This window comes from Gambusia affinis, linkage group LG04, assembly GCF_019740435.1.
Source record: "Gambusia affinis linkage group LG04, SWU_Gaff_1.0, whole genome shotgun sequence".
In the NCBI taxonomy this organism is placed as follows: Eukaryota; Metazoa; Chordata; class Actinopteri; order Cyprinodontiformes; family Poeciliidae; genus Gambusia; species Gambusia affinis.
Window position 1 is genome coordinate 10657761 of NC_057871.1, and position 25375 is coordinate 10683135.

General features: G+C 38.0%; 1 protein-coding gene across 6 annotated transcripts in view; it reads left to right on the forward strand.

Moving 5' to 3' along the window:
• rbfox2 (RNA binding fox-1 homolog 2) overlaps nucleotides 1-23647 on the forward strand; it is a 45245-nt gene extending 21598 nt beyond the window's left edge. For 2 of the 6 annotated variants that reach the window (XM_044115342.1, XM_044115346.1), the window contains 11 exons: nucleotides 4303-4506; nucleotides 5797-5961; nucleotides 6269-6322; nucleotides 6450-6542; nucleotides 12171-12258; nucleotides 13691-13747; nucleotides 15301-15454; nucleotides 16071-16116; nucleotides 19338-19426; nucleotides 20072-20144; nucleotides 20719-23647. In XM_044115342.1, coding sequence (XP_043971277.1) covers nucleotides 4303-4506; nucleotides 5797-5961; nucleotides 6269-6322; nucleotides 6450-6542; nucleotides 12171-12258; nucleotides 13691-13747; nucleotides 15301-15454; nucleotides 16071-16116; nucleotides 19338-19426; nucleotides 20072-20144; nucleotides 20719-20763 — 1068 coding nt within the window. In that variant the 3' untranslated portion in view covers nucleotides 20764-23647. Of the gene's footprint in view, nucleotides 1-3320; nucleotides 3411-4302; nucleotides 4507-5796; nucleotides 5962-6268; nucleotides 6323-6449; nucleotides 6543-12170; nucleotides 12259-13690; nucleotides 13748-15300; nucleotides 15455-16070; nucleotides 16117-16548; nucleotides 16586-19337; nucleotides 19427-20071; nucleotides 20150-20718 lie in introns of those variants that run through there. The other 4 variants (XM_044115344.1, XR_006370492.1, XM_044115343.1 and 1 more) reach the window with 4 other exon arrangements.
• The last annotated feature ends 1728 nt before the right edge of the window (nucleotides 23648-25375 follow it).

Consider the following 25375-nt stretch of genomic DNA (forward strand, 5'->3'; position numbering starts at 1 on the left):
GCGTTGCTAGAGTGTCGAGATTAATGGCATACATGCATTTACTGCGTGCTATCAGGGAGCAGGAGGGAGTAAGATAACAGGATTTCATGTTGTGATTACGCTGCTGAAAATGACAAGAGGCAGTCCAGGACTGCAGTCAATAAAGGATGACTTCTGAGTATTTTTTTTTTCTCTTAAAGCTACAGAAGTGTCTACTCTCTCTCGACATCAGCGTGAAAAAGAGGATTAGTTAGCAGGTTTAATAGCTTCTGCAAGTGTAACATTCTTATTTCTAAGATTAGAAAAGTTTTTGTTGAAGGATTATAGATTATACAGCAATACATAGTCTGTAATTTCTAGTACAGAGCAATAATATTCAAACCACAACATCCACAAACTTTAATGCATTTTGTTGATGTCATGGTCCAACACAAAGAATTGTATAATTATGAATCAGAAGGAAAATAATTGCTTAAGCAGATCGGATGGAGAAATAAAAGCCGCTTTTTAAAAATGTTTACTGTCATTTGTAATTACTATTTTTGAAAAAAAACGTGGCATCTGGCATGAAAATAAATCAGAGATGTAATTTTTATGCTACGTAGGCCTACGTTTGTCTGAGCCATTGCACTGACTGGCTGAATGTTGAGTCATTGTCCTGCTAGAAGCTGAACCTCAGTCTCAAGTCTTTTGAGCCTCTAACAAGTTTTCTTTCAGGATTGGCCTTTGAAACCGATGTCCGCATGATTGTTCTGTCCTTCATAGACTTGGGGCAAACTTTAAATGGCTTATTTCAACAGCAGCTCAGTCTACTTTTCACATTTCTTAACTTTTCAAGTACGAGTAAAATCAGCAACTGATAGTTGTCCTTTCTGGATACTCTCCCTCCTGAACAGTGGATCTATGCAGCTTCTCCAGCGATACAATCAGCTTTTTCTCTGATAAATTCTCCTTGTTTTGATGGACAGCCGTGTCTGTAGTTTCACAGTTGTTTCATTCTCTATGTATTTTCAGATGACAGATTGAACCTGACAAAATGTTGTAGCTCACTAGGTATGAATACTTATGCAAGGCACTGAATAAACTATTAAACCAGGCCAAAGCAATTGAAAGAGCAGGTTCTCTAAAAGCTTCTTGCATTTCATTCCCAGGCTCCTGCTGTATTTATTTACTTTTGTTTGTCTCTGCCAACGAACAGACAAAGTTTCCCCCTCACAGTCTGCTGCTCCTGTGTCACAATATTGATGTGATCCGTGTCGACCGCGTGCATCCCCCGGTTTGTTACAGAGTCGAGGGGCTGGACTACAGTGTCACAGGTGCGACGCTGAGAAAGGTCAAAAGCTGGGAGACAGATGGCTTACGCGCACACATAAACAGACATAAACACCCTCCCACACACTTTTAACTCTCCCAAAGGGACAGTGATCCATTGTGCAGCTCAGATGGGCATCTCTGTCACTCACGCATGGACAGACGCGCGCACACACTCACACACACACACCAAGCAGATGTCTGGTAAACGATTATGATAAAAAGGACATCAACCATTACTGTTAAATTGCTACTACCAGTGTGTTCTTTTTGTGCTACCTCATTACAACTATCATTAAATATTAATAACCGCAGAGGAAAGCAGAACCAATATGGTGAAAATAATTATATGTAGACTATGAATGAAAAACACAATAGCAAGCTAAATAAAAAGTAAGTTTCATGGAAAAAAGGTTTCTTAGATTAAACATAAACTCTATTTTTTTCCACTCATTATCATATTCAGGTTGATATTAAATGAATGCATGCGACTCATTTTTGGCTCAGTTTGTCCTTATTATTGGGTGAACAGTATCTTTGTCTTTTTTTTTTTTTTCCACTTTTCACATCACAGCTTCCCAGTCATTCGACATGGAGAAGCTGGCTTTGCCAGGGCAGATTTGCTCTGCGAAAAGGATATTTGATGGTTTCCTAATCGCTTGATTGTCTTTATTAAATCGAGGTTGCTTCTAGAAACAGCATGAACAGGTTGCATTAACAAGAACCCATTATTTTAAATAAACACAAGAACATCAATGCAATAAGGTAACAAATAAATAGTTCTACCAGCCTTCTTTTATGATTTTATTAGTACTAGTCACCAGGTTCAGAGTCAAGCAAGGATATTTTTCAAATGGATGCAGAAGGAAGTTTTCCCACATGTACTTGCCGCCCTGCAGATTTACTTCTCTACTGGCGTTGAGAGCAAACTGAAGCATTTCTGCAGTGACGGTGAATGCAGTGAATCTGCTGTATGTAACGTTACCTTTTGATTACAGAACATGCTTAAAAAGTCATGTTATGGTTGCGCTTCAGTGTAGTTCAGACAAAATTTTTCCATGTATGGATGGTTGAGCCAGGCTGCAGGTCTGTGGGCATTCTTGCCTTAAAAGGCGTCTCTACCATCTAGCAGTACCAGAACAATGAGGGAAATGGTTCAGAACTTGGACTAGGAGATTCTAGGAGACTGGAAAAGATCTGCTGTCCTGCTGAGAGATATAAAACCAACCATTTCTGCTTATATACTTAGATTTTTCCTGCCAATAATGATTTTATCCAATTAAGGGCCCACTTTAAGAACTGTACTTAAGAGCATTGAAAATATTTCTCTTTAGCCGTCCTGCCAAGAACGATCCTAAACACTTTCTTTTTTTTAAGCTTTAGGAACAGAGGTGAAGTCTCAGTGCGTGTGAGAGAAGAATATTTGTAAAACAAGGTTTTATTGTTGATATTTTAAGCTGTGTTGTATATTTTATGTTAGCAACATGGCCTGCTGAATTGTGGAAAAAATTATTTTCATTTTACACTCGACTTCTTCCAGATACAACATGGTGCCATCTATTGCTGGATGTTTGGTACCAAACAGGCATCATTTCCTACTCGCTAGGGGGAAGTGTAGCCGCTTACCCTCTCCTCTTTCTTCCGTCTTTTTCTCGGTTAATTGCACAGCTTGGTTTTCATTACTGTCTGTGAACAGCAAGCTCCATGTTTATGTTGAAGATGCAGACCTGTAAAATAAATCTGACATTTTGAAAATGCTGCCAATGTTTCTAAATGCAACATGTTCCAGAGGTGAAAATTTTAAGAGGATTAAACAGATCTACTCTGCTATCTCCAGGTTAGCCTTGATGGTATCTAGTGAAATCCGTTTGTCATTGTGATAAGATGTCTAAAAAAAGGTGGTTGCCTTATTGTACCTGGCAAAAGTTAAATGTGTTCACTACCTTTTTTAATTTCTGTGTGATTATTTCTGTGTGGTCAACATAATGAATTGCTGAAGAAGGTCTTTTACCATCATCATATGTTTATAGGAGGCCGTCTTGTTCATGAGAAGCCAGCCAAGTGCTAGTACAAACTGCTATGGTGGTTTGCTGACATCACCGCCAACATGCGCCGTTACCGTAAGCAGCTTCAGCATGTTTGCATGCTGACCTCAGCACTTACCTTAAAGCCTGCCTGCATCTTGGTGCAACTTGGCACAGCTGCAGTCCTGATGTAATTATATTAGTGAGATCAATAAACTAAAAGCAAAGGCTTGTCCCAGTTTGTTGCAGCCTCTAATTGATTGGGCATCCCATGAATTCTCAAGAGTTATAAATAGATCTGAAAGACTGTGATGGATGGTTTATCTCTGCAGCTATGGATCAGAGGCAAAGCATGCCTCTTCTATCAGTCACCACCTTTTATCGTCCATCCCCCCTTTCCTCCTCCTTCTCTGCTGCCTCCCTTGCTCACTAACTATTACCATTTAGGGTATTCATGCCCCTCTGCCAGCAGGGAGGAATGTGTGTGTGTGTGTATGTGTGTGTTACTGTGCATTTACAGATGTCTGCATTGTTTTCCACTATGTGCTGGTAACCTAAACTAGTATCTTATGGGGTAATTGTATGTGAAATACTTGGAGAGTTTTCCATAATAACAGTTGGTCTTTGTGTGAGCGCTTAGGTGTGTGGGTGTTTGCATGTCAAAGGTGATTTGTGTGCAGAGGCGTTTGTGAGTGTGTGTGCAGGCGTCAGACACTCATCGTTGTGCAACAAACTGAGCATGGAGACATCTGACCCTCAATAATAGATGTGGCTGCAGTGAATATTTAATGGGCAGGGGGCTGAAGATACATGCACGCTCTTACACAGGAGGGAAAAATTAAAATTTAGTATCCACCATGTCTGCATGACTTTTAGGCCAAGACTCTGGGGAAATGTTCTCGCAGTGTTTGGGAGGTGTAGGGGAATTTCACCAGCTGGCTACCGTAGCTCCTGCTACCGTCTCACTCTGCTCTCGTTCCGTCCACAGGGCTCTCAGGATAGTGCTGGCGGTCAGGAAGGACTCGTACCGCCACCCTTCTCCGCCTTCCCACCTCCTCCACCTCCGCCTCCTCAGAACGGCCTGACTCTGGATTACGGGAGCAGCCTGTATGCGGCAGGAGCGGTGCAGGGCCCCGTGGAGGCCGGCGGAGCAGGCAACAGCGCGGCCAATGCCAGCAACAGCCTCAGCCAGGTGAGCGCCAACCTTGTGGCATGGCCCACAAAAAGACCTAAACTTTTTAGAGCTGTTTTATGTCTTTCTTTTTGACTGCTGAGTAATTAAATCATATGTTCAATATCCATGATAGATTTGTGGAGATGCACTAAACAATCTGAAAGAAATCTGAGTCATCCAGTCTGTTTTTCTTGTCTGGCTCTGATCTGTGACCAGGAGGTAAAATACTGCAAACCTGATGAGTTTTTTTCTCCATTCATTAAACACAACAAACTAAATATTTTTGACCATATTTGGTCTATTTATGCAACAAACTGTTGCTCTTTGATGTGACCCTTTTAATTGTAAAACTATCAGATAAAATTAAAGGACCTTTCTGATGAGTAAATAAGAAAAATATCATCATTTTTTGATGGATTCAAAAGTACAACCTCTGTGAAAAAAATTGCATTACACACGTTATATGTTTTTTAAAAATAAAAATGTTAGACCGGTTAATTTGTGGGACATTAATGACGAACAGAAATCTGTATTTTCCAGTAAAAGCTTGATCAGTGACACTCCACAGACTTCTACAAATGTTTCTGCTCTGAACCTAAATGGCTCTGTCAAGTGTTTTACTACAGAAAAATACTTGAGTTGACAATACAAAGGGATGTTTCTTTCAGATTTCCTCTCCTCTTAAATAAATATACTTTCCTGTTTACGCTGCGTACTTATTTTGAATTATTGGACTGCAGGTGATAAATTCGCTTAATAAATCTGCTAAGTAAAGACTCTCAGGCAATCAACATTATTTTTTTCTGCAGCAACGCTCACAAGTCTGCTTTACACATTTGCTGAATTCCTTCCTTTTCTGTTTTATTAAGGAGGCTGTATCCGGGACTTTCTCTAACATAAAATGTGTTGGATGAAAGTGAAAGAGCCACTCAAGTTGTTGTTAATCCAAAACTTAAATGTCTTTCAAACTTTGGTTCCACAGATACAGATGCGCAGATACGTTTTGTGTCTTTGGTTTTGGTTTTAGTAAATCTTTGGCCTACTGATACCTTATTTCCATGACGGGGCATTTGATTTAATTCTGGTATGTTGTTTGATGTTAAACAATAGAAGTACCCACAAGGACTGTTTATGGAAACATGTCTATAAAAACTGATACATAGATAAGTCAGAGGAATAATCAGCCAATTACCGCATCTCGTTTGTCATTAGTCTACTCAGCCTTTTATGATAAAAACAAATATCTGTAACAAATTGTAATCAGTTGAATAGCCTGGTTCATGTCTTATTTTGTCTCTGATCCTGCAGTCTGACGGCTCCTCTCAGATTGACGGACAGTCAGTAGTTGGCTCAGGTGGAGGTGGCGGCGGGGGCCCTGGGGATGATTCGGACGCCAAGGGGACGCCCAAACGTCTCCATGTGTCTAACATCCCCTTCCGCTTCCGAGACCCCGACCTACGACAAATGTTTGGGGTATGTAGATAAAAAAATTCTCCTTTTCTCTCTGCTTACAATGCACATAACATTTTCTCTGCCCCTTTAAAGTCAGAATATTTTGTTACCCTGAAATGGCTTGTCATGATAACTGCTATTTGGTGAAGAGAAATGCCTCCAAAATGTTTTGATGAAGCAAGAGCAGGGGAGAGATAGATGTGGGAGAACCCATCCTGGCTCAGTGCCAGCTCATCATGGCTGAGCAGTACTGACTCCCTGTGGCGAACATGTGACTTCAGTGCTTCTGCAGTATCCTAATTTCCCTGCGTCGTCTCTTTCGTTTCAGCAATTTGGCAAAATCCTTGATGTTGAGATCATTTTCAACGAGAGAGGCTCCAAGGTAAGATGGTAGAGACAGACCCTCAAACATTAAAGTGTTTTGTTTTTGATAAAATAGGAACTGAATTATTGTTTTTGCCTGTTTTGGCGCCTCTCCTCTTTTCCCCGCCCTCCTCCTCTCCTCGCAGGGCTTCGGTTTTGTTACGTTTGAGTCCAGCTCAGATGCAGAGAGGGCCAGGGAGAAGCTCCATGGCACGCTGGTGGAAGGACGTAAAATTGAGGTGAGTGTCCAGCCCTCCAGAACAATGTCCATTTTCTCCTCTGTCTCTCCTTCATTTCTAGAAATGACAAATGAGAACCATTATGGTGGTTTCTGCCCCGGAGAAGGTTTCCACGTGGCTGTTTTGTGTACCCTTCTACCCCCTCCTCTGGCTTCACTATAGCATGGTGCAGCAGTGCCGCACGCTCTCTCATGACGGCACTTCCTGTCGTTGATGTTGTTGATGATGTTGGTGTTGTGGGCTCTCCATTGCACCTTGAACTTGGAGCTGTGTGGTTTGCTAAGCTTGCTGGGTGGAGTGGCTACACAACAGGCATGGCTGGTGAGACGTCACTACGACTCGATCGCTGGCGATTTCTGCTGCTTCTGTCACAGCATGTAGGGTCTGGTTGTTTTTTTTTTGTTTGTTTTTTTTACTTTATTTTATTTTTTCTGTTTCCCTGCACCTTCTCCATCCCCATCATCACGTCTTCCATGATCATGATGAGTGGCCGTTTTTGATTTATGGTTGTGTTTTATGACTGGAAGAGATTTCAAAAGCCTCTCTTGTTTTCTCCTGTGAACAGAAAAGTGCCTGCTGGTGTCGCATGGTTGGAAACGTACAGTGTCTTGCAAAACGGTTTAAACACTTCGAACCTTTTCACATTTCGTCACAGTACAACCACAAACTGAAATGTATTCTCTTATGATTTTGCTATGAATCAGTACAATGTAGGATGAATTTGTGAAGCAGAAGGAAACATTTCACAAATCCTCTCAAACAAACACAAAATAATCTGAAAAGTGCGGTTTGCATTTGTATTCAGCCGTCTGCTCTGGTCTCAATACTTTTGCTTAGTGGCTAGCCACATTTATCTTTACGCCAGGCTTACCTTACCACAATGAATAAACAAGTTTGATTCTGCCTCAGTTACTGGGATGATTTGTTCAAGAGATCATATTAGGAGTGGGCATTTATTATTGTGAAAAAAATTTTATGATATGAATTTTTGTTTATCATTGTCTCGACAATTAAAAATAAAAGACAATTTTATCGGAAATGTTTTTTTGTTTTGGGGGGGGTTTTTTTACATTTTTTTCCACTGTTTGTTCCAAAATGGGATCAATAAATTTGAAAATATGATTAAATACAATTACTGTGTGCAGCTTAGTGGCACAAATCACACCTATTTAAGTAATCCAGAAGAAGCTTGTTTCAAATGGATATGCTTTTCAAGAACAATATTTATACATGATGTTATGAATGCTGTACCTAAAAATGCTTTCTTTTAATCATGATTTTAATTGCTATCACAGTAGTACCACAAAATATTGTGATGAAATTCTAACTCCATATCACCCACCCCTACATACACAGGCCACCTGACAAAAGCAGCACATTGGTGTGTCCCTTACATTGCTTGTGGCAAATTGGAAACAGCACTTCTTTCGGTCTTCTTGCTTTCTGTTTTTGTTCCAACAATTCCTTTGCTGCCACACTTTGAAAGACTAGGTGTTTTCCTGTCAACAGATTCGCTCACCTGAAATGCAGATCTCTGCATCTTCTCCAAAGTTACCTCAGGCCTCTTGGCTGCTTCTATGACTGATGCACTCCTCGCTCACCCTGTCAATTTTGGATTGAACGATGCTCCATGTGTGTTCAGAATTTAACCCTGCTCTGAACTTTCACCACAACCTTCTCTCTGACATGTCTGCTGTGTTCCCTGCCATCCAGGATGCTCTTCCTTCATTAGTGTCCTCTAACAAACCTCTGAGATTAAATTACACACAGTTAAACCCCAGTCACTACCTCTGTGACTTTTGGTGGCACATGAGTTCACAGTAAAAAGAAACTGAATACAAATTCACCCCAAATCTAATCCTCACACAATATAATTTTTTGCTTAATATGATTTTAATATAATCATATTATAAACTAAAATTAGTGTGATGATGTCTATTAGGACAAGGTTCCTAAAATAGGTGCTACTTTTTGATATTGTTGGAAAGTCTGCATTTTAAGAAACACTGTAAACATTGATACCCAATACAAAATAGTTAGTTTGCACTACCTCTCACTTTTGCCTGTTTTCCCTGTCTAAACTAAGTGATTAATAAATTTTAGTTACAGAGGCTTCATAATCCATCTTAACTATTCTTTCAGTTGTTTTGTTCGCTTATTTTATTTTGGATATTGGATATTTTGGACATTAAAATGTTCTCTTAAAAGGTTTTTTTTTTTTCTTTTGCTATGAGAGGATGCACTTGCATTGTTATTATTATTATTATTATTATTATTATTATTATTATTATTATTATTATTATAGTTCAAAATGGTCTCAATAAATCTTTCAGATTTTAAATCAGTTTTATCGCTTTCCTTCTGCTTTACAATGATGCCGTGGTTTATTTGGGTCTTCTACATAAAGTCCCAATAAAATACCTATCTGTTTGATGTCGTAACTTGACAACATGTGAAAGGTTTAAAGGGTGTGAATACTTTGGTGAGGCACTGTAAGGTTAGAGTTTGCTGGGAGTTTCCCCAGCCTGTCACTTCACACTGAGCGACTTGTATGCGGTCGCTGCTGATATGTTTGGTGTGTTCAGAGATCGAAGCATGACGGGGGGCATTTCAGGGGCGGGATTTGAGGACTGAAACTGCTGTGAGAAGTGTGGTGTCATTTTTGATTTTCCTGAACTAAAAAAAAAATAAAATAAAATCACATATGCAAGATGGATGGTTAAATACAAAAAAAAAAAAGGCTTACTGTTTGCACACACCCTGCTTGAAAACGAACACCAGATCTCATGGAAGTGCATTTTGTTGTGGCATTTTTTTTTCCTTTTTAATTTGTCAGCATGAGCTCAGATTTCAGTTGCAAATGGCCTCCGAGAGGGAACACACACACGCCATGCTTTCTGCCATTTGCTCGAGCTGTTGGTATTAAATCGTGCTTCAGATTAAGTTTTTTATTTTTTCTTTTACTTACTGCTGTAGCTCTTCTGCATGGTCTTTGGATGTCCTGCATTCTTCTCTTTGTCTGTGTGTAGGTGTGCTGAATTACAAAAAAATGGAGGGTGGAGAAAGAAGTGAAGAGAATGCCATAGATAGCTGTCATTCCCTCTCCTTTTTGTATTTTTTAATAGGTTTTCTTCTATCTCCTTCTATCTTTCTTTTCACACCCAACCAGTCTGTCTCTCTGTTTTTGTCTTTATGTCAACCTTCATCCCTCATATCTTTGTTCATTTTTCTGTCTCGTGATGTAGTAAGAGGCAAAATCCCTCTAGAAAGAGATTAAATTTCTATCTTTTTATTTTATCGTTGTAGAGTGTCCCCTGAGTTTCATCTCCTTCCATTTCTTTAACCTTTATGATCTGTCGTCATGGTGGGTTATAGAGGCTAGGTGGTTGGCTGATACTTGCAGGTGACTATTGTCATGTGACCTCTGACATCACTTCCTTTCTACCACAGGGTGGGGGTTGCTTTTCATTACTTTGTTTTGTTTGTCCCTCCCCTTTCCTGCCTTATTTTGTTTTATTTTTCTTCTTTTGTTTGGTTCATCATTTGTTTCTTACGCATATTTTCTCGATTTCCCTGATGATTTTTGTATGTTGTTGTTGTTGTTGTCAGTCTCCACGGTAACTGCTCGCGTGTCCTCACGCCGTTCCCCCGACCACGGTAAGTTGTGTACACATGGCATCATCTTTGAATGACCCCTCCCCCCACCCCATGCGCCCAAACAAAAAATAAAATGCACCCAAACAAAGGATTCCCTTGCTGCAGGGAGCTTGACTGATTGGTGGACAGAACCTGATTGGCTCATCCTGTGATTGATTGGGGAGGTGGTGAATGAGACTATTAGGAGATTAGCCATTTACCGCATGGCATTAGAATAAGGCCACTTGTGTAACTGAATGTACCGCATCTATCTGCAAGTGCAACAACTACGACTACCACTTCTTAATGCATTCATTACAATCACCTCTAACTGCATTCAGAGCATTTAATTCGTGAGCTGTATCCTGCATGGTTTACTCTCTTTCTGGTCATCTGTATGACGTCATGTAGTACTATGTCATCTCTCTATGTCATGTGTCAGCCAATAGCTGCATTCTTGCACCTTATTAGCGGGAGAGCATGCTGGAGCATGAGTGCTATGTTAGCTCTTCTGGAGAGGGGATAATAGCTGTCTGTATATCATGGCGTGCTGTAGTGCTTGATGATCACTTCCTGTACCAGTGCTCAGACTGTTGTCGAAGTGCAGGTTTGCACCCTTAATGTTTCAATCAGAGCTGTGTGTCGTGGATGAGTAGTTCGGGTTCCCAAACGGGGCTGATTTTTAAAGTAAAGCTGAAATTAAAAAAATTTAAAAAGCACCCTGAAATAATTCCTGGCAAACCTAAATGAAAACAGCTTTGCCTTGTTCTGATTTCTGTGAGGAGGTGTCCTTGATTTACCTTTTGATCAGTTTGGTTCTGGATGGTGTGTGTCGTCGGTCGTGTGCTACGAGGTGTTTTCTGGTGTGCGACACTGATCTGAAATGCCCGGCAGTGTTTCACAGCAATGGTTTGATTGTTTTTGGTTTGGTTGAATTGTTTTTTTTTTTCTTTTTAATTTGAGAAATGATACTTGCATCCCCCATCCTCTTTCTTTTCTCTGTGCTGTCCTTTCTCTCTGTATCCGTTTTTGCACCAATCATCATCTCCTCCATCATGGCTCATGTACAGTTAGACTGGATGTAGGCAAACAATCAGATTTGTGTGTTGTATGTATATCACATCATGTTTTTTTTTTTTTTTTTTTTGTTGGAAGAACTGCACATTTGGATGAATCGTTCACCCTCACTCTTCTCTTCCTCACGTTTCTGTGTTTTTCTGTTTCCTTTCATGTGGACTGGCACTTCCCCTTGCATCCTCTGTCCTTTCTCTGTTGTTCTCCGTCCCCTCCTCCCTTTTCTGTATGATGTGTTCTCAATTGGGAGGGAATCCAATCTTTTTTCTTTTCTGTTTTTGATTGGTCTATTTGCTGCATCTGATGCTTGCTAATTGGTTAGTTTTGCTCACCTCTGGTGATGTGATGCACTCCTGGTTGGCTGTCTGTAATTTCTGTACAAACTGTTTGATTGATGTTATTTATTTATTTATTTATTTATTTGATTATACGTTTTTGCATTTTGTTCAACTGACAAATCTGCTGCTTAATTCACCTTCTTTGTCTCCTCCTTTTTTAGCAGCAATATAATGGTCTTGGATTTCTTTTCGAATGCCTTTGCTCTGAAATATATTTTTTCAATTTTCTTTGTTCTATGTGCCAATAGTTGCAATGTTTGTGTGCAAAACTGCCTGTTTTCTCACTGGGATCCTTGTTTTCAGTGTTTCTCCTTTAAAAAGAAGCGCATGCATTAAATACCATCGCTGCTCATCTACAGAATTAACACCCTGTCAAGAATAAAAACTGAAATTAAAAGTACGATGGCGCCTCACATGAAAAGCAGAAGATTTTTGTGAAAAATAAAATGTGTGTTCTAAAATTTTAAGATATGTATTCCTATTAAAATGTTAATATTTCTTGAATTTTGCTTGTATCTCTCTAAAAAAACAAAAACAAAACAGAATAAATTGGCTCCTGAACCTTTTGTTTATTTTCCAGGTTAATAATGCCACAGCCAGAGTGATGACAAACAAGAAAATGACCACACCATATGCTAATGGAGAGGGGCTTGCAGCACTTCCATATGGTAACATATTATCCTAAGCAATACTGGTGACATATGTCCTTTATTGATAGCTTTTTTAGTACAACAACAAATGATTCACAAATGTATCATCATCGCAATATTAATGAGTGCAATATTCACATCATGAAGGGCTGCTTGGAGTGCAGTAATTGTTGACTGATATATTCCAACTTACATTGTGCATTTTTCATGCCAATGTAATAATTAACCAACAGCAGCACAAATGATGCTAAAGGTTAAAGGTCGCAGAGTGATGGAATCACAGATAAAAAAAGAGAGGCACATATCATAGCTGAGATCATCATTGCAATATTTCCCATAATTACCTCCATGGCAACATCTTCATTTTAGACTACAGGACTCCAGTGCTTCTCAATGAAATCCTACACTGAATAAACTCTGAGTTACCAGATAAAAGGATTTTGGATAATAACTAAAAACTAACTTTAAAAGACAGAATAGGTCTCATTTATATAATTTTTAAAATATTATACTAACTATAAGTATAGTTACAGCTGCTAGCTGCAAAAACCAGTACGGTATGTATTCTTTACATAATAGATATCACTTGTATAAAGAAAGAAAGACCCTACATAGTCTTATAATGCATAGAATTTTATCTGACCATTTTTCATTTATAAAAAATGTTTAATTTGTTTCTGACTCTTTTCTTGTATTAAATGTTCTAAAGGACAGAAAGTTTGGCCCACTAATTGCCATGGTTTTTACATAGATTTACAATTTATAAATTCATAGATTTGCCACATCAGACCTTTGAGTTTAACACTTTACCCATAAGCCTTTGGCCTCTGACTCTTGACTGAATGCACACACATTCATACGTAAGAAAATTGTATTTTTTCTACTGTTTGTGCTTCAAACTGAACTGAATTGTATCAGTTGTCCTTGATTGTAGCTGTGTAAGTGTGACCGTAATAATAAAAAAAAAACTGTTGTATAATATTTCAGTCCAGGTTTAAAAACTTCATGTATTGAAGTTTTAATTTTCTTTCCCTATGTTTTTGATTCAAAATTAGTTTTTTCTTTTAATTTTTTTGCTGTTTCTGTCTATAGGCTTAAGTTGTTATAAATCTAAAACTCCAATATTAAGTTTAATAAACTGCTCTCCCAAACAGCTTGAAAGAATTGGGGAACCACACGAACAACATTAAAAGGTGGATGTGTTTTTTCTAGGATTCAATCACTGATCATTTTACAAGGATTTGTTTGAGTTCTGACCCAACATTTGGGTTCAAATCGCATTATTCATTCTGAATCTGCGCTGTTATGGACCACAGATAAAAATGTTGTTCTTGCAACCAGCTTGACTGGTGAAATTGGTTCCTTTCACCTGTTAAGTTACTATCAATGAAAATATTAGTGTTTTTTTATGCAGGAATGTTGCCTTGATGTTGTTTTTTTATTCCTACAGCTGGTTGGAAGTTAAGTCCTATGGTTGGAGCCATGTACAGTCCTGAGCTCTATACAGGTAAGATGTTAAAAAATTATTTTATTCTGCTTCTCAAATAATATCCAGCAGATACAGAATTTTACAGGCAAAATCTTGCAAAGTCAAATTAAGAATTAGAAAAAGAGACACCTGCACATCGCAGACTTTTATTTTCCAAAATTGTTGAGTATTACTAAAACTATAAATTATGGCAGAGGTCAAACATGTTTCTTATAAGATAGTCTTTTGTTGTGCTTTTATTTTAATTCAGTGGGACATGACATCCACCAACAATCTAAAAAATAAGCAGTTTGAATGTCATCAAGGCATATCCACAGAACAGAATAGGTCCAGACTGAAGCGAACAATTAGGTCTACGGAGTGGATCATCAGGGCTGACCTTTTCTCCATCCAGGACTTGTAGAGGTCTAGGGTCAGGAAAAGGGCAGCTAGCATCTCTGCAGACCCCACACATCCTGGATTTTACCTTCAGTACAGAGTGCTATTTACAAGAACCAGCCACTAAAGAGATGGTTTCTTCCTCCAGGCTGGAACTCTGATGAACACAACGAACACCTTACGATCTGAGTAGCCAGCTACTCTTCTGTGAGAAACAGAATTTTAACTGCCACAACAAACCTTTCTTTTCTTGAAATTAAAAAGAAAAACATTGGCTGGAAATATTGTTTTTTTTCCCCTAAAGTTTATATATTTGTACTTAATCTCTGTACACTGCGAGTTATAATTCTGAAATAAGTATTTGCACCAATACAACCAGAATTCATTTTATCCACATGGTTACTAGTCCATGTGGTACACAGATCATTAAGGTAATTGAACCAGTTTGTTTTATTCAGGGAAAGTGAGAAGCAAGATAGATCTGCACAAGGCAAGAAGTTTGGTATGATTCTTGAACAAATAGAAGAAACACAAAATGAGAATCAGTCATGATCAGGGTGACCATAAGAAGTGAACCATTAGCGCATTACTACACAAGTGGAGCTTACTATTATCGGAAGATGCAATCTTAGGCCCACACCCCCCAAGGATCAGAGTTTTGCGATCATTAGATGTGTCTCTGCTTCGACACACCTGAGTCAAATAATGAATTCATTTAAAGTTTACCCAGTAAGGTTTAAGTCATGTTTTGTTTGGGATCAAATACATATTTCATAAAATGCCATGTATGTAAATTTTTAACCTCTATGTAAATTTCTATGTTTCTGTTTTTGGTTGCTGTTCTGCCTCTCCCATGAAACTTGACTGTTCTATTCTCTACTATCTGAATGTATTTTTTTTTTACAGCCTACTTGTTATTTTGATAACATCTACCTTTATTAACACCGATCTGACTCGGAAATGTGAAGGTTTTTTTAGAAGCTTCAATACCAAACAACTTTAATCACATAAGTTTAGCTGAATAAATCTGCAGAAACTGTAAATGACTGCCAACAACCACTCACTTAGGTGATAAATTATGAAAACACAGATTAGTCAAGATGTTTTTTTCTCTGTGGAGATATTGTTAATACTGCACCATTGTGAATACAATGAAAGGTGCATGCTTTGTCATATAATTGTCTAATCATCAGTTCCAGGGTTCCCGTACCCGGCAGCAGCAGCAGCAGCAGCTGCCGCTTCCACCGCTGCAACCTTTCGAGGAACGCATCTGCGGGGTCGAGCTCGGCCCGTCTACAGCGCGGTCAGGGCTGCCGTCCCACAACCTGCCATCCCAGCATACCCTGGGTAAATATACATGTAAATATGTGCAATAGAAATACCTGTATTTTTAGATAAGTAATGAAAAACAATGATAAGGTTGATCTTCTTTTAAAGCATGGCTTCACTTATCGAGATAGTGATTTAAATCGTGCATGTTGTGTTTGGATACATTTCTATAAAAATAATAACTTTGATAGTTTGCAGAGCTAAAATACCATTTCCTTGTACCTTTAAACATATTATGATGTGACCGCAGTTTGTCATAAAATTAAATTGAGGTTATTTGTTTTTGGTAAATCTCACCAGTTGAAGTAGCAGTAGTAACACTTTGAAGTCGGTGCATCTGTATACAAAGAGGTGGTATTTAGTCTTGCATGTTGCACGGTGTGTAATAATCTCACCCTTCTTTTCTCTTCTCTCTCTCACAATTTCTTTGGCACCATTTTCTCACCTCGCCATCACCTTCTCTATTTGTTGTTTTCTGCTCTGTCCACACGGTGGCGCTTCACTCCATTATTTTCTTGTTTCGTTTCATTATGATTTTTTTTTTTTTTTTTTTTTTTTTGGTTTTCCAAACACCACTCCTTTGTACTCTCTACCTTCCTGTCTTTTCTCCTGCTGTCAACTGTCTCCCTCTCAGTGTGATGGCCTATCAGGATGGTTTTTACGGTGCAGCTGACCTCTATGTAAGTATGCCTGCCTCTCCTCCACTGCTTCACTCGTCACCTACGTTTTCCTTCGCTTGCCTGTGGGTTTTCAAGTGTGAAACGGTGCGGATCAAACCCATAGAGGCGTGTACTTTTGACAGTTTTGATTAGTCACTGTTACGCATTTTGTGTCATTCTGCCTAAATCTGAAATGATTATTACAATGCTTCACACCAAGTTTATTTTTTAGGTATATTCTAAGAGCCCTAAGTTTATTTAGAAACACACCTGATGATATGCAGTATTCCTCCTCTGTGCAGCAAACAGTTCAAATCAGGCCCATTCACAAGTAAACTCTTCTGGGGTTTGTTTCTGTGCCTTTGTGGAGTAAGTTTGTACCAGTGTGATCATGTGTGTGTGTGTGTATGTGTGAGACCAGGTTGACAATAGCTGTTTCTGTTCTCTCTGTAGACTAGTGTTTCAGGACATTAGTGGCAGATTGCCCCAGGTAGGGTTTACACACTCTATGTGACAGCCAGTGTGCATCCTCCTCGTCTCCAATGACTGCGTGCTGCTAGACATTATTGACCATCTGAGATTGAATTGCCTCTTCTGTCTTCTTTTACTAACTCACTGGATTCTGACATGGGTGGAGTTACGGAAGGGGGAGAAAAGAATTGGGCTAAAATTCCCAAATACAATGAATTTTCCAAGTGATGTGGATAAATAATTAATAAGTTGAAATCCAGATGGCAGGTGTGCAGTTACAGTAATGGACTGAGATATTGCAGTATAACTTGATTATTTTACAAGAGTAATTTTAAGATGCTTACACTTGAAACCAGAAGTTCACAGGCACTCAAGGAAAAGACTGAAACACATTTTCTTTTCACTTTCTGAAGTTTTTTGGGGGGCTCAGTTAGAATTACAAAAATTATTTCTTTCTCTAAAAATTATATTAATCAGAGTAAGAATATATTAGAGATTCACTTAATAATGTCTTAAAAGCCTGATGTTTATAAAAAACAAATACTGTATGTATGGAGGTATGTTTGTATGTTTACGCAGGAAAAGGCTGGGCGCTTGTAAGCTTGGGAACATCATCCTAACTGTGAAGCATGGCAGCATCATGTTGTGAGGCTCTTTTGCTGCAGAAGGGACTGTTGCACTTCATAAAATAAATGGCATTATGAGGAAAGAAGAATATGTGAAAATATTGAAGACATCAGCCAAGAAATCAAAGCTTGAGTGCAAGTTGGTCTTCCAAATGGACAATAATCCAAAGCCAAACTTGGCCCAAGAACGACAAAGTCAGTGTGTTGGTGTGGCCATCACAAAGCCCTGATCTCAATCCAGGCAGCCTATAAATTTAAAACAACAGAGATTTAGTCTGATATAACTGCATACGGTGAGGAAAAAGGTGCTTGTGTCTTTTATTTTGGTGTATGTAAACTTCTGGTTTCAATTATATATAGACTACTTAGCAAAGGTATTCATACCGCAGCACCTTTTGTTACCTTTTGTCACATTACATCTACAAACGTCAGTGTATTTTATTTTCATAGGTTTTAACCTTAGGCACAGTACAGCTGCAGTTTTTTGTTTTGTTTTTACAATTAATCTGAAATGTGTAGACAGTCTATGCTTTGTAAAAAGCGCGGTGGATCTGTGCAACTGTCCAAAAGAAAATTAAGGGAAAAAAGTCTTCTCTTACATGAAAAAATGACTCAGAACTTACAAAGTTGCAGTACACAGCATAGACAGTTTTTCAGCAAATTATTATCTTGACCTTTCAATTATAACATGTTGACTATGGAGTAGAAACTTTAAACAGATAAAAGTTGAATAAAGTTATTCTTCTTGCTAAATATGTCCAACACTTCTGTTTTTGTCCCAGTACCAGTGAGTCAAAGCATCAGATAAATCCAGATGATAAATTAAGGCAAATCTATACCTAATAATTACCCATTATGGACTTTTCAGTGAAATTATCCATTTTGGGAAAGTGAGGAAGAAGGAAACGGTCGTGAGTAGTGTTGTAGTCCACAGAGTGTACACTGGCAGTCAGAAGGATGTAGGACACACACATTCAGTTATTTCAGACCCCTTCCAGGAATCTCCCTATCTGTTTCACCTGTGGCATGCTAACTGAATCAGTGTCAGCATGCGGACATACTTACAAGGCTGGCTCCCCCCTCCCTCTTGTTACCTCCCAAATCTCTCCATCCTCCCAACTCACCTCTTTCTTTTTTATTCTAGCTGCAGTAGTTTTTCTATTCTCCCTCTTGCTTTTCTTAAATCTCCTTTCCATTTCTTACTCCCAACTCCTTTCCAATCTGGTTTTATGCTCATTTTTCGTCCCCTCTTCCCTTCATCTTCTTGTCCCTTCTCCTCATTTCTGTCCTCCTCTGCTCCTACTTAGTCCAGCCTCCCACCCCCCATAGCAGCCAATGTGTGGTCCTGAATGCAGGGACTTGGTCGTGACTGATTCTTTAGGGTAGAATGCAGTGGTGTGTGTTATTTTATTTTTTGTAGGACTTTTTTTTTTTTTTTTTACCTAATATGTGTCCTACGTTTGGGAAAGCATGCCGTGTCTGTCAGTGATTGGTTGCCGGCCACGTGAGAGTGCGCGATTTGCTCTTTTTTTAATCCAACTGGCTGACTGTCTCCTTACACCTGTAGTTGTTTTGTTTTTTTTCTTTTTGGTGTCTGTTCACAAGCTGTTCATGCAAACATAAATAATGGCACAGTCATCTCCTTCCCCTTTCTCTGACCGTTTGTTTTTGGAAGGGAACGGCGGTTGGGCACATTTATGGCTTTAAGGTCTCTCTCCCTCTCTGTCTAACACAGTGGGGAAGATGACGCATGTTGACGGCTGCAAACAGCCCGAAAAAAAGAAAAGAAAAAAAAAATAGCGTCACGTACAATTACGGATAGTTTTGCTGAGTTAGTCATGGAGTGAGAGAGAAACACAGAGCCGTAGCTACATCCTTGTGAATGCTGTACTGCACCAGATTAGCCAGTTTTGCTGACTGTCTGCTTGTTAATATTTCGCTCTTCTCAGCAGTTTTCTCTCACAATATAACCCTTTAGATTCACTACTAGTCATCTGCACTGCAAGAAGAACATAGTGAGCATTGAATAAATGTTTCATTTTTCTTCCTGTCCCTCCCCACCTATCCCTCCATTGTCCCCATGTCCTCCTCTGCACTCCCACACACTTTCATCCATCTCCCTCTTCTTCCATCGCCTTCTCACAGGGCGGCTATGCAGCGTATCGTTATGCCCAGCCGACTGCTGTAGCGACTCCTGCAGCAGCAGCCGCTGCAGCAGCAGCTTACAGTGACAGGTGAGTCAATAGTTCCGGACATCTTTAAAACATTTAAAACAAACAGTTATACATTCTTCTCATTCAACATTTTCATCCACCTCTGAGAGACCAACGTGCAACAGGATCACATTAAAAAGTTATTTACACTGTGTCGATAAATTAAGTCACAAGTAATATGTTAATTTGAATTTGTTCACGAAACTTTTGTCAGTTTTTGTCGCCATTGACAAAAAATAACATTAAGGAAAAACAGAATGACAAGAATAATTCACATTTATGCAAGTAAACAAAAACAAAAATATATATCAGAAGGAAATATAATTCCAACAATATCCAATTCTAGTAATAATAAATAAAAGCTATGTTCGATCCTAGGATAAATATTAGAACTGAGTGTAATCAAACATTTTCTAGTTCAAGATGTGACGACTTCTAGAAGTGCATTCCTCCAGGATTTCAAACTTATTTTCTTTTGCAGCTTTTTTCCTTTGCTAAAATGCAGTTAGACTTAGATGACAAACTAAATAAAAATATGGTGTCAAAATTAATTTCTAAGTATAGATAAAGCAATCAAACTTTTCATTATCTCATTGTTGTTGTTTATTATTTTTTGTGTACAAATGTTGCTATTTGTCTCTAAGCTTAACGTGATGTTTCTCACAGCTATGGACGAGTTTACACGGCAGATCCCTACCATGCTGCACTGGCCCCAGCAGCCTATGGTGTTGGAGCCATGGTGAGTTTAAATGAACCATTCTTCACTAATACTTCATATGGCGCCAATGTGAGAGGTTCATACAATGTGACAGCTGCTGGAGTCAAACATCTAATATATTTTCTTCGGACACTGACCAAAAACATGTTGCTGCAGCTATTTACTGTGTATTAGCATGTAGGAGGAATGCTAGAGAGCGATTATTGAGTTCCTTTAAGAAAGGATGTGCAGATGTTTTGTTTTTTTTTTTACTGAAAAGAAAAGGATAAGGAAATGTAAACGCTTTCTATTGTCTTACCTGTGAAACTTCATGCCTACAGAGGTAATTTTGATGGTGTGGCTGTTGACTCACTGCTTGAGTCGTCTGTCATCACCATATTTGTACATTTTCTGGCTCTAAACTATAATGTAAGACACAAAATTACACTATGTTAAGTCAGTGTTTTTAGGTATCTCACAGCTGCATTCATCATGGGGGAGAGTAAGCATGTCTAAAGCAAACAAATTATGGGGCGATTCATTATAAGTTATGTTATGAGGTCCTCCCTGAAACAAATGCAAAAAATCTAAATATCTTTTTGTATTTTTTTTTCAGGCTACGCTCTACAGGGGAGGCTACAGCAGATTTGCCCCTTATTAAAAGACACTACATGACCCAGGGCCTCCCCTCTCCCATTGAATTATTCCGAAAGAGCTCCCTCTGTTGTCCTGGAGGTGGACTGCGCCCTGTTTTAAAGCGTGGAGTCAACCACAGCAAAGATATTTCAGACCCCACCCCAGAGCAATCCCACGTTTTCTTATCTAAGCTTCTACAAAAATAGAGGAATGCTGTATTAAAGACTGAAGGGTCGCCTTTACATAAAAAAAAAAGAAAAAAAAAAAAAAAAAAAGAATCTGACTGAAAAATGGCCACCTTCTCAATTGCACGGCTGTATTATAGTCTCCCCCCCTGTTATTCTCTCAGCACTCAGCAGCACAAGATTTGGGGACAGAGCCCAGGCGTTCTTCCAGAGGCTGTATGTGGATGATGGACATTTGAGCAGCTGCCTTAGAAGGAGCCGAGCACTGGCTGGCCTGCGCACACTCTGAGGAAAGTAAGAGGGAAGCAGACAGTCTCGAGAGCAGAAAGGTGCCTTCAGTTAGAGCACCCGCAAAAGAATGGCGAAATAACAAAAGCACCCAGTGGTGGGTTTTAGAGTCCGTCCTCAATGTCGGCAGATGGTAAAGGGATGAGTTTCACTCTTTCAGTGTTCTGCTGTGAAGAAGACTGGACCCAGCGTCTTGGAGAAATGATGGAAAGATGAAGGAGGGAGGGTTTATTAGAGTTGTTCCTTACCTCAAGTTTCTCTTTGTATGTGGAAATGGTAAACCTTTAAACTTAAAAAAATGTTATGATATGCAAAGAAATTAGTTTAGAGGAAAAAAAATTACCAAATTATTATTATTATTATTATTATTACTGTTGTAATTATTCTCATTCTTCTTAATATAAAACCATTTTTTTGTTTGAAACAGCTGCACCACTGTGGTGGAGGTTCATCAGCGAAACTTGGGGGGTATAATAACAAAAAAAAAATGCATCTTTATTACAAACACTCCACTCTTCAGTAATATACCAACTATATCTCACGTCTTCTTGGTCATGCACAGAATTTCACTACCAGTCTGTGTGCGGCCATCATAGAACACTACAAAAAATGTGCAACACTACACTGTAAACATGTTCCTGTTAAGTTTACATGCTGTTGGAGATCATCTGCTTGCAGCCGTAGGGGTTGTTCAGGTATCTGGTGGTCTGTTTATTGTAAAGCTCTATTATTTAGATTTTCCCCTCATTCTTCATCTTTTATAGAGTCCAGCAATGGATGAGTCTTCCTGAAGCATACTTTAGTTGGTAATTGCGTTTAAGATGCTGCCAACAGCAATTACTGAGCAAGACAGAGATTCCGTTGGTGAGTTGATAGTGAATATTTAAATGCAAAACACATTACTATTGTGCATATTTCTATACTATTGTACCCTATATTTCCAAAATGTGGCTTTTTCTTTTGACTTTTATTTTGTGTTCCAAAGATTTGTAGAAAGCACATTTTTCTGCCGTATAAATATATATATATATAAATATAAATATATTACTTGTGTTATTATTATCATGCTCTTATAGCTGAATTTATTTACGTTTTAAATGTTTTTTTGTTTTTTTTCGGGTTTTTTTATTTTTTATTATTGTTATTTTTTTAATATATAAAAATGTGTGTTGTCACTTCTTCCGTAAGGTGCAAATTTCAACTTTTAGTTTTTGGGCTCGAATTAAAATTCCTGAGCTGAGAGCATACATCGATAGCGTAACACAAGGTATGCAGGTAACGTCACCAAAGTGTTTCATTTTTACTATTTTGTTTTTTGTTCAATTGATCATAGGAATTGTTGTTTTGACATGTAATCATTATTTCACCAATCACAAAAAGTGCTTCTTTTTCCACCCCCTCTTTGTTTCAGTGAGCAATAGAATGAATGAGACCAGGTCTGTGGCACTTTCATTAAACCAACTGCTTTTTCTTTTATGTTTTTAGGTTTTTTTGTTTCTTTTGTTTTTTTTGCTTGATTTTTTTTCTCTCTCTATTTTAATGAAGACTCCTTATCATTTCAGTGGATAGTCAGTTTGGATGACTGAAAGTAGTTTTACTCATGCATACACAGGTTGGTATTCTGATTTGGTAAATCATACATTGTGTAAAATAGGACTGTTTTTAAACTGTTGGATTAAATTTTTTTTTTAATGTCCCACTTTTTTAACTATCGAAAAAAATATATTTTGGGCAATCACATGTTTTTTTTTTGTTCTTCTTTCATCTAACAGTTCTAGTTCATCCTTTTGTTTTGTTATTTTATCTAAATATAGAATGTGCTCTGGACTAAATTTTAAAAATGGCACTAGCCAAAGATGTTAAGTTTCCAGCATGTTCTGGTTCCCAACTTGAAAAGTGCTATAAAAAAAACAACAAAAAAACAAAATTCACGAAGGTGGACTTTTGTAGCCTCTAATGGCATGGACAAACCAGCATGAGTGATAGTTGTCATGTAAAAAAAAAACAAGAAAAGAAAAGAAAAAAAAACCGTTTGCATGAATCTCGTGAGTTCTCATATTTGATTCCTACAGCGGAGAGCCGCAGCACCCTCCATCACCACTAAACTTCCTGATGGGCAGCTTGGGGTTCCAATCTAGCTGACAACAAAGAGCACATTGCTGTTGGCAAAAAAAATAAAATAAAAATAAAATCGCCTGCTGACAAACAAAATGGCTGCTGAAGAAAATGGAATTTGGCAGCTTCATTTTCCTGTCATGGCTTTCTTGGCCCTGTATTATAGAAAACTATGTGGTCATTCTTCATAGTTAATATAGTTTTTCAATGAACGGTCCCTTTGTCCTGTCTGTATCCCTTTGACTACCATTGTTTTATTTTTTTTCCTTTTTTGTTATTGAATGTCCATATAAAATGTTTTATATAAAATGTTTTGTTGTGCTTGAGCCTCCTGTATGTTTTTCCTTTAAAGTTGCATTGACTGTACTAATCAAAGAAGCTTTTATTCTTTCGGATTCAGCTTTTACGTTTCTATTAAAATATACTAACTATATTCTGATAAATATTAGTACAACATACAGATTAAGAACAAGATCAAATAGAAGTCCTGGTCGTCTTATGTATTTTTGTTGTTTTGTTCATCTGATATTTAGGGTTGTGCGATTCTGGCGATTTTGGTATCGATCTAAAACCAAGTCAAAACGGTTAGAATCCCCAATGCCAATTCCAATCAAATTTTCTCAAAATGTATCATTGAATAATTTGGCAATTTGACTTCAGTTAGCTGATTTTGATTAAATAAAGGGAAAAGACATGAGGCAAATAAGTGTTTTACTTACTAACTCCAATTTAACACAATGTAGCAGAAAAGAAATAAAATAATTCCCATTTTACCTGCTACTATACACAATTGTTTAAGTAAGTCTTTAATTGTAAAGCTTTTATTTAGGAATATGTTTTCTATAGTTTTGTTTTTGGACTTGATCCAACCAGCCCATATCTATGCATGGATAAAACAGTTTTGTAGAAAAGTGGCATTGAAATTTAGGTTCTTGCATTAATACTGAAAATTGAATTGTCAAATTACCACACTGCTTGAATTACTAATTATTTTTGATTTCAACAGCACAAATTCATAAGACTTTATAATGTGTAATGTTTTTTCCAGTAGAATTTGGATAACTAAAAGTCATGGTCATTGTGCAATGTGGGATAAAAAGTGAAAATTGCATAAAATGAATCGAGGATGAAACAATCACAAGAAAAAAGCCAGAAACAGATCGTTACATAGCCAGACTTTATTGACTTTATAGAACCAATTATTTGGTCATCATGAGAATACTGACCACAGCTAGCACTAGCTTAGTCTTGGTATATATTTGATATGAACCTCCCTATTGTGAACTGAATCCATAAATCCACTCACACTACTAATTATTATACTGTATCAACTTACCATTTATTTTTCATCTTGTGAAAGCAGTATGTTCAAGATGGCTGCTTGTGAGAATGACTGCTCCTCCTTAGCTCTTCACCATCCCAATTGGTTCCAGTTTGGTGGGTGTTTCATTCATTTATTTATCTGGGTAAAGTAAGGTTGGATAAGCAATAATTGGTTATTTGCTGAGATGTATTTGTGAACAAACCAAGGTCAAACAAAGGTTACACCTATTGCGTCAGATTGGAACAAAAACTATGAAGATTATTATTTGCCCTTTTAAAAAGTAAACTTACCAAGTTCTTTAAATTTCATATGAAATGTCAAAATACTTTATCAACATCAAAACCAAGTCAAATTAAAATCAAATTTAATTTAGATTGTCATTCTCAATAAAGAAATGTAAAAAAATGTTAGATCTATGGAAACACATGGGAAGTGCAAAGTATTGGAGCAATAAAGAATTCATAAAGAATATATGTTAGAAGTGACTTTTAACTCATGTTTGAAATTTTTCTGAGAAAGTGTTTTTAAGCATTACATCAACAAACACAAGGCGAGCTAACTCATTAGACAGAGAAGAGCAGGGAACAGGTCTGGAGAACAGGTTGCATGATGACATGGGGAGCTTTTCTAGATAATTCCATATTGAGTCGAGTCGCTGAGCTCCATGTCCCAGAAAGCTTCCTACAGACAGATCACTGTGATGTCTGCGGCAAAGTCTTCCAGGC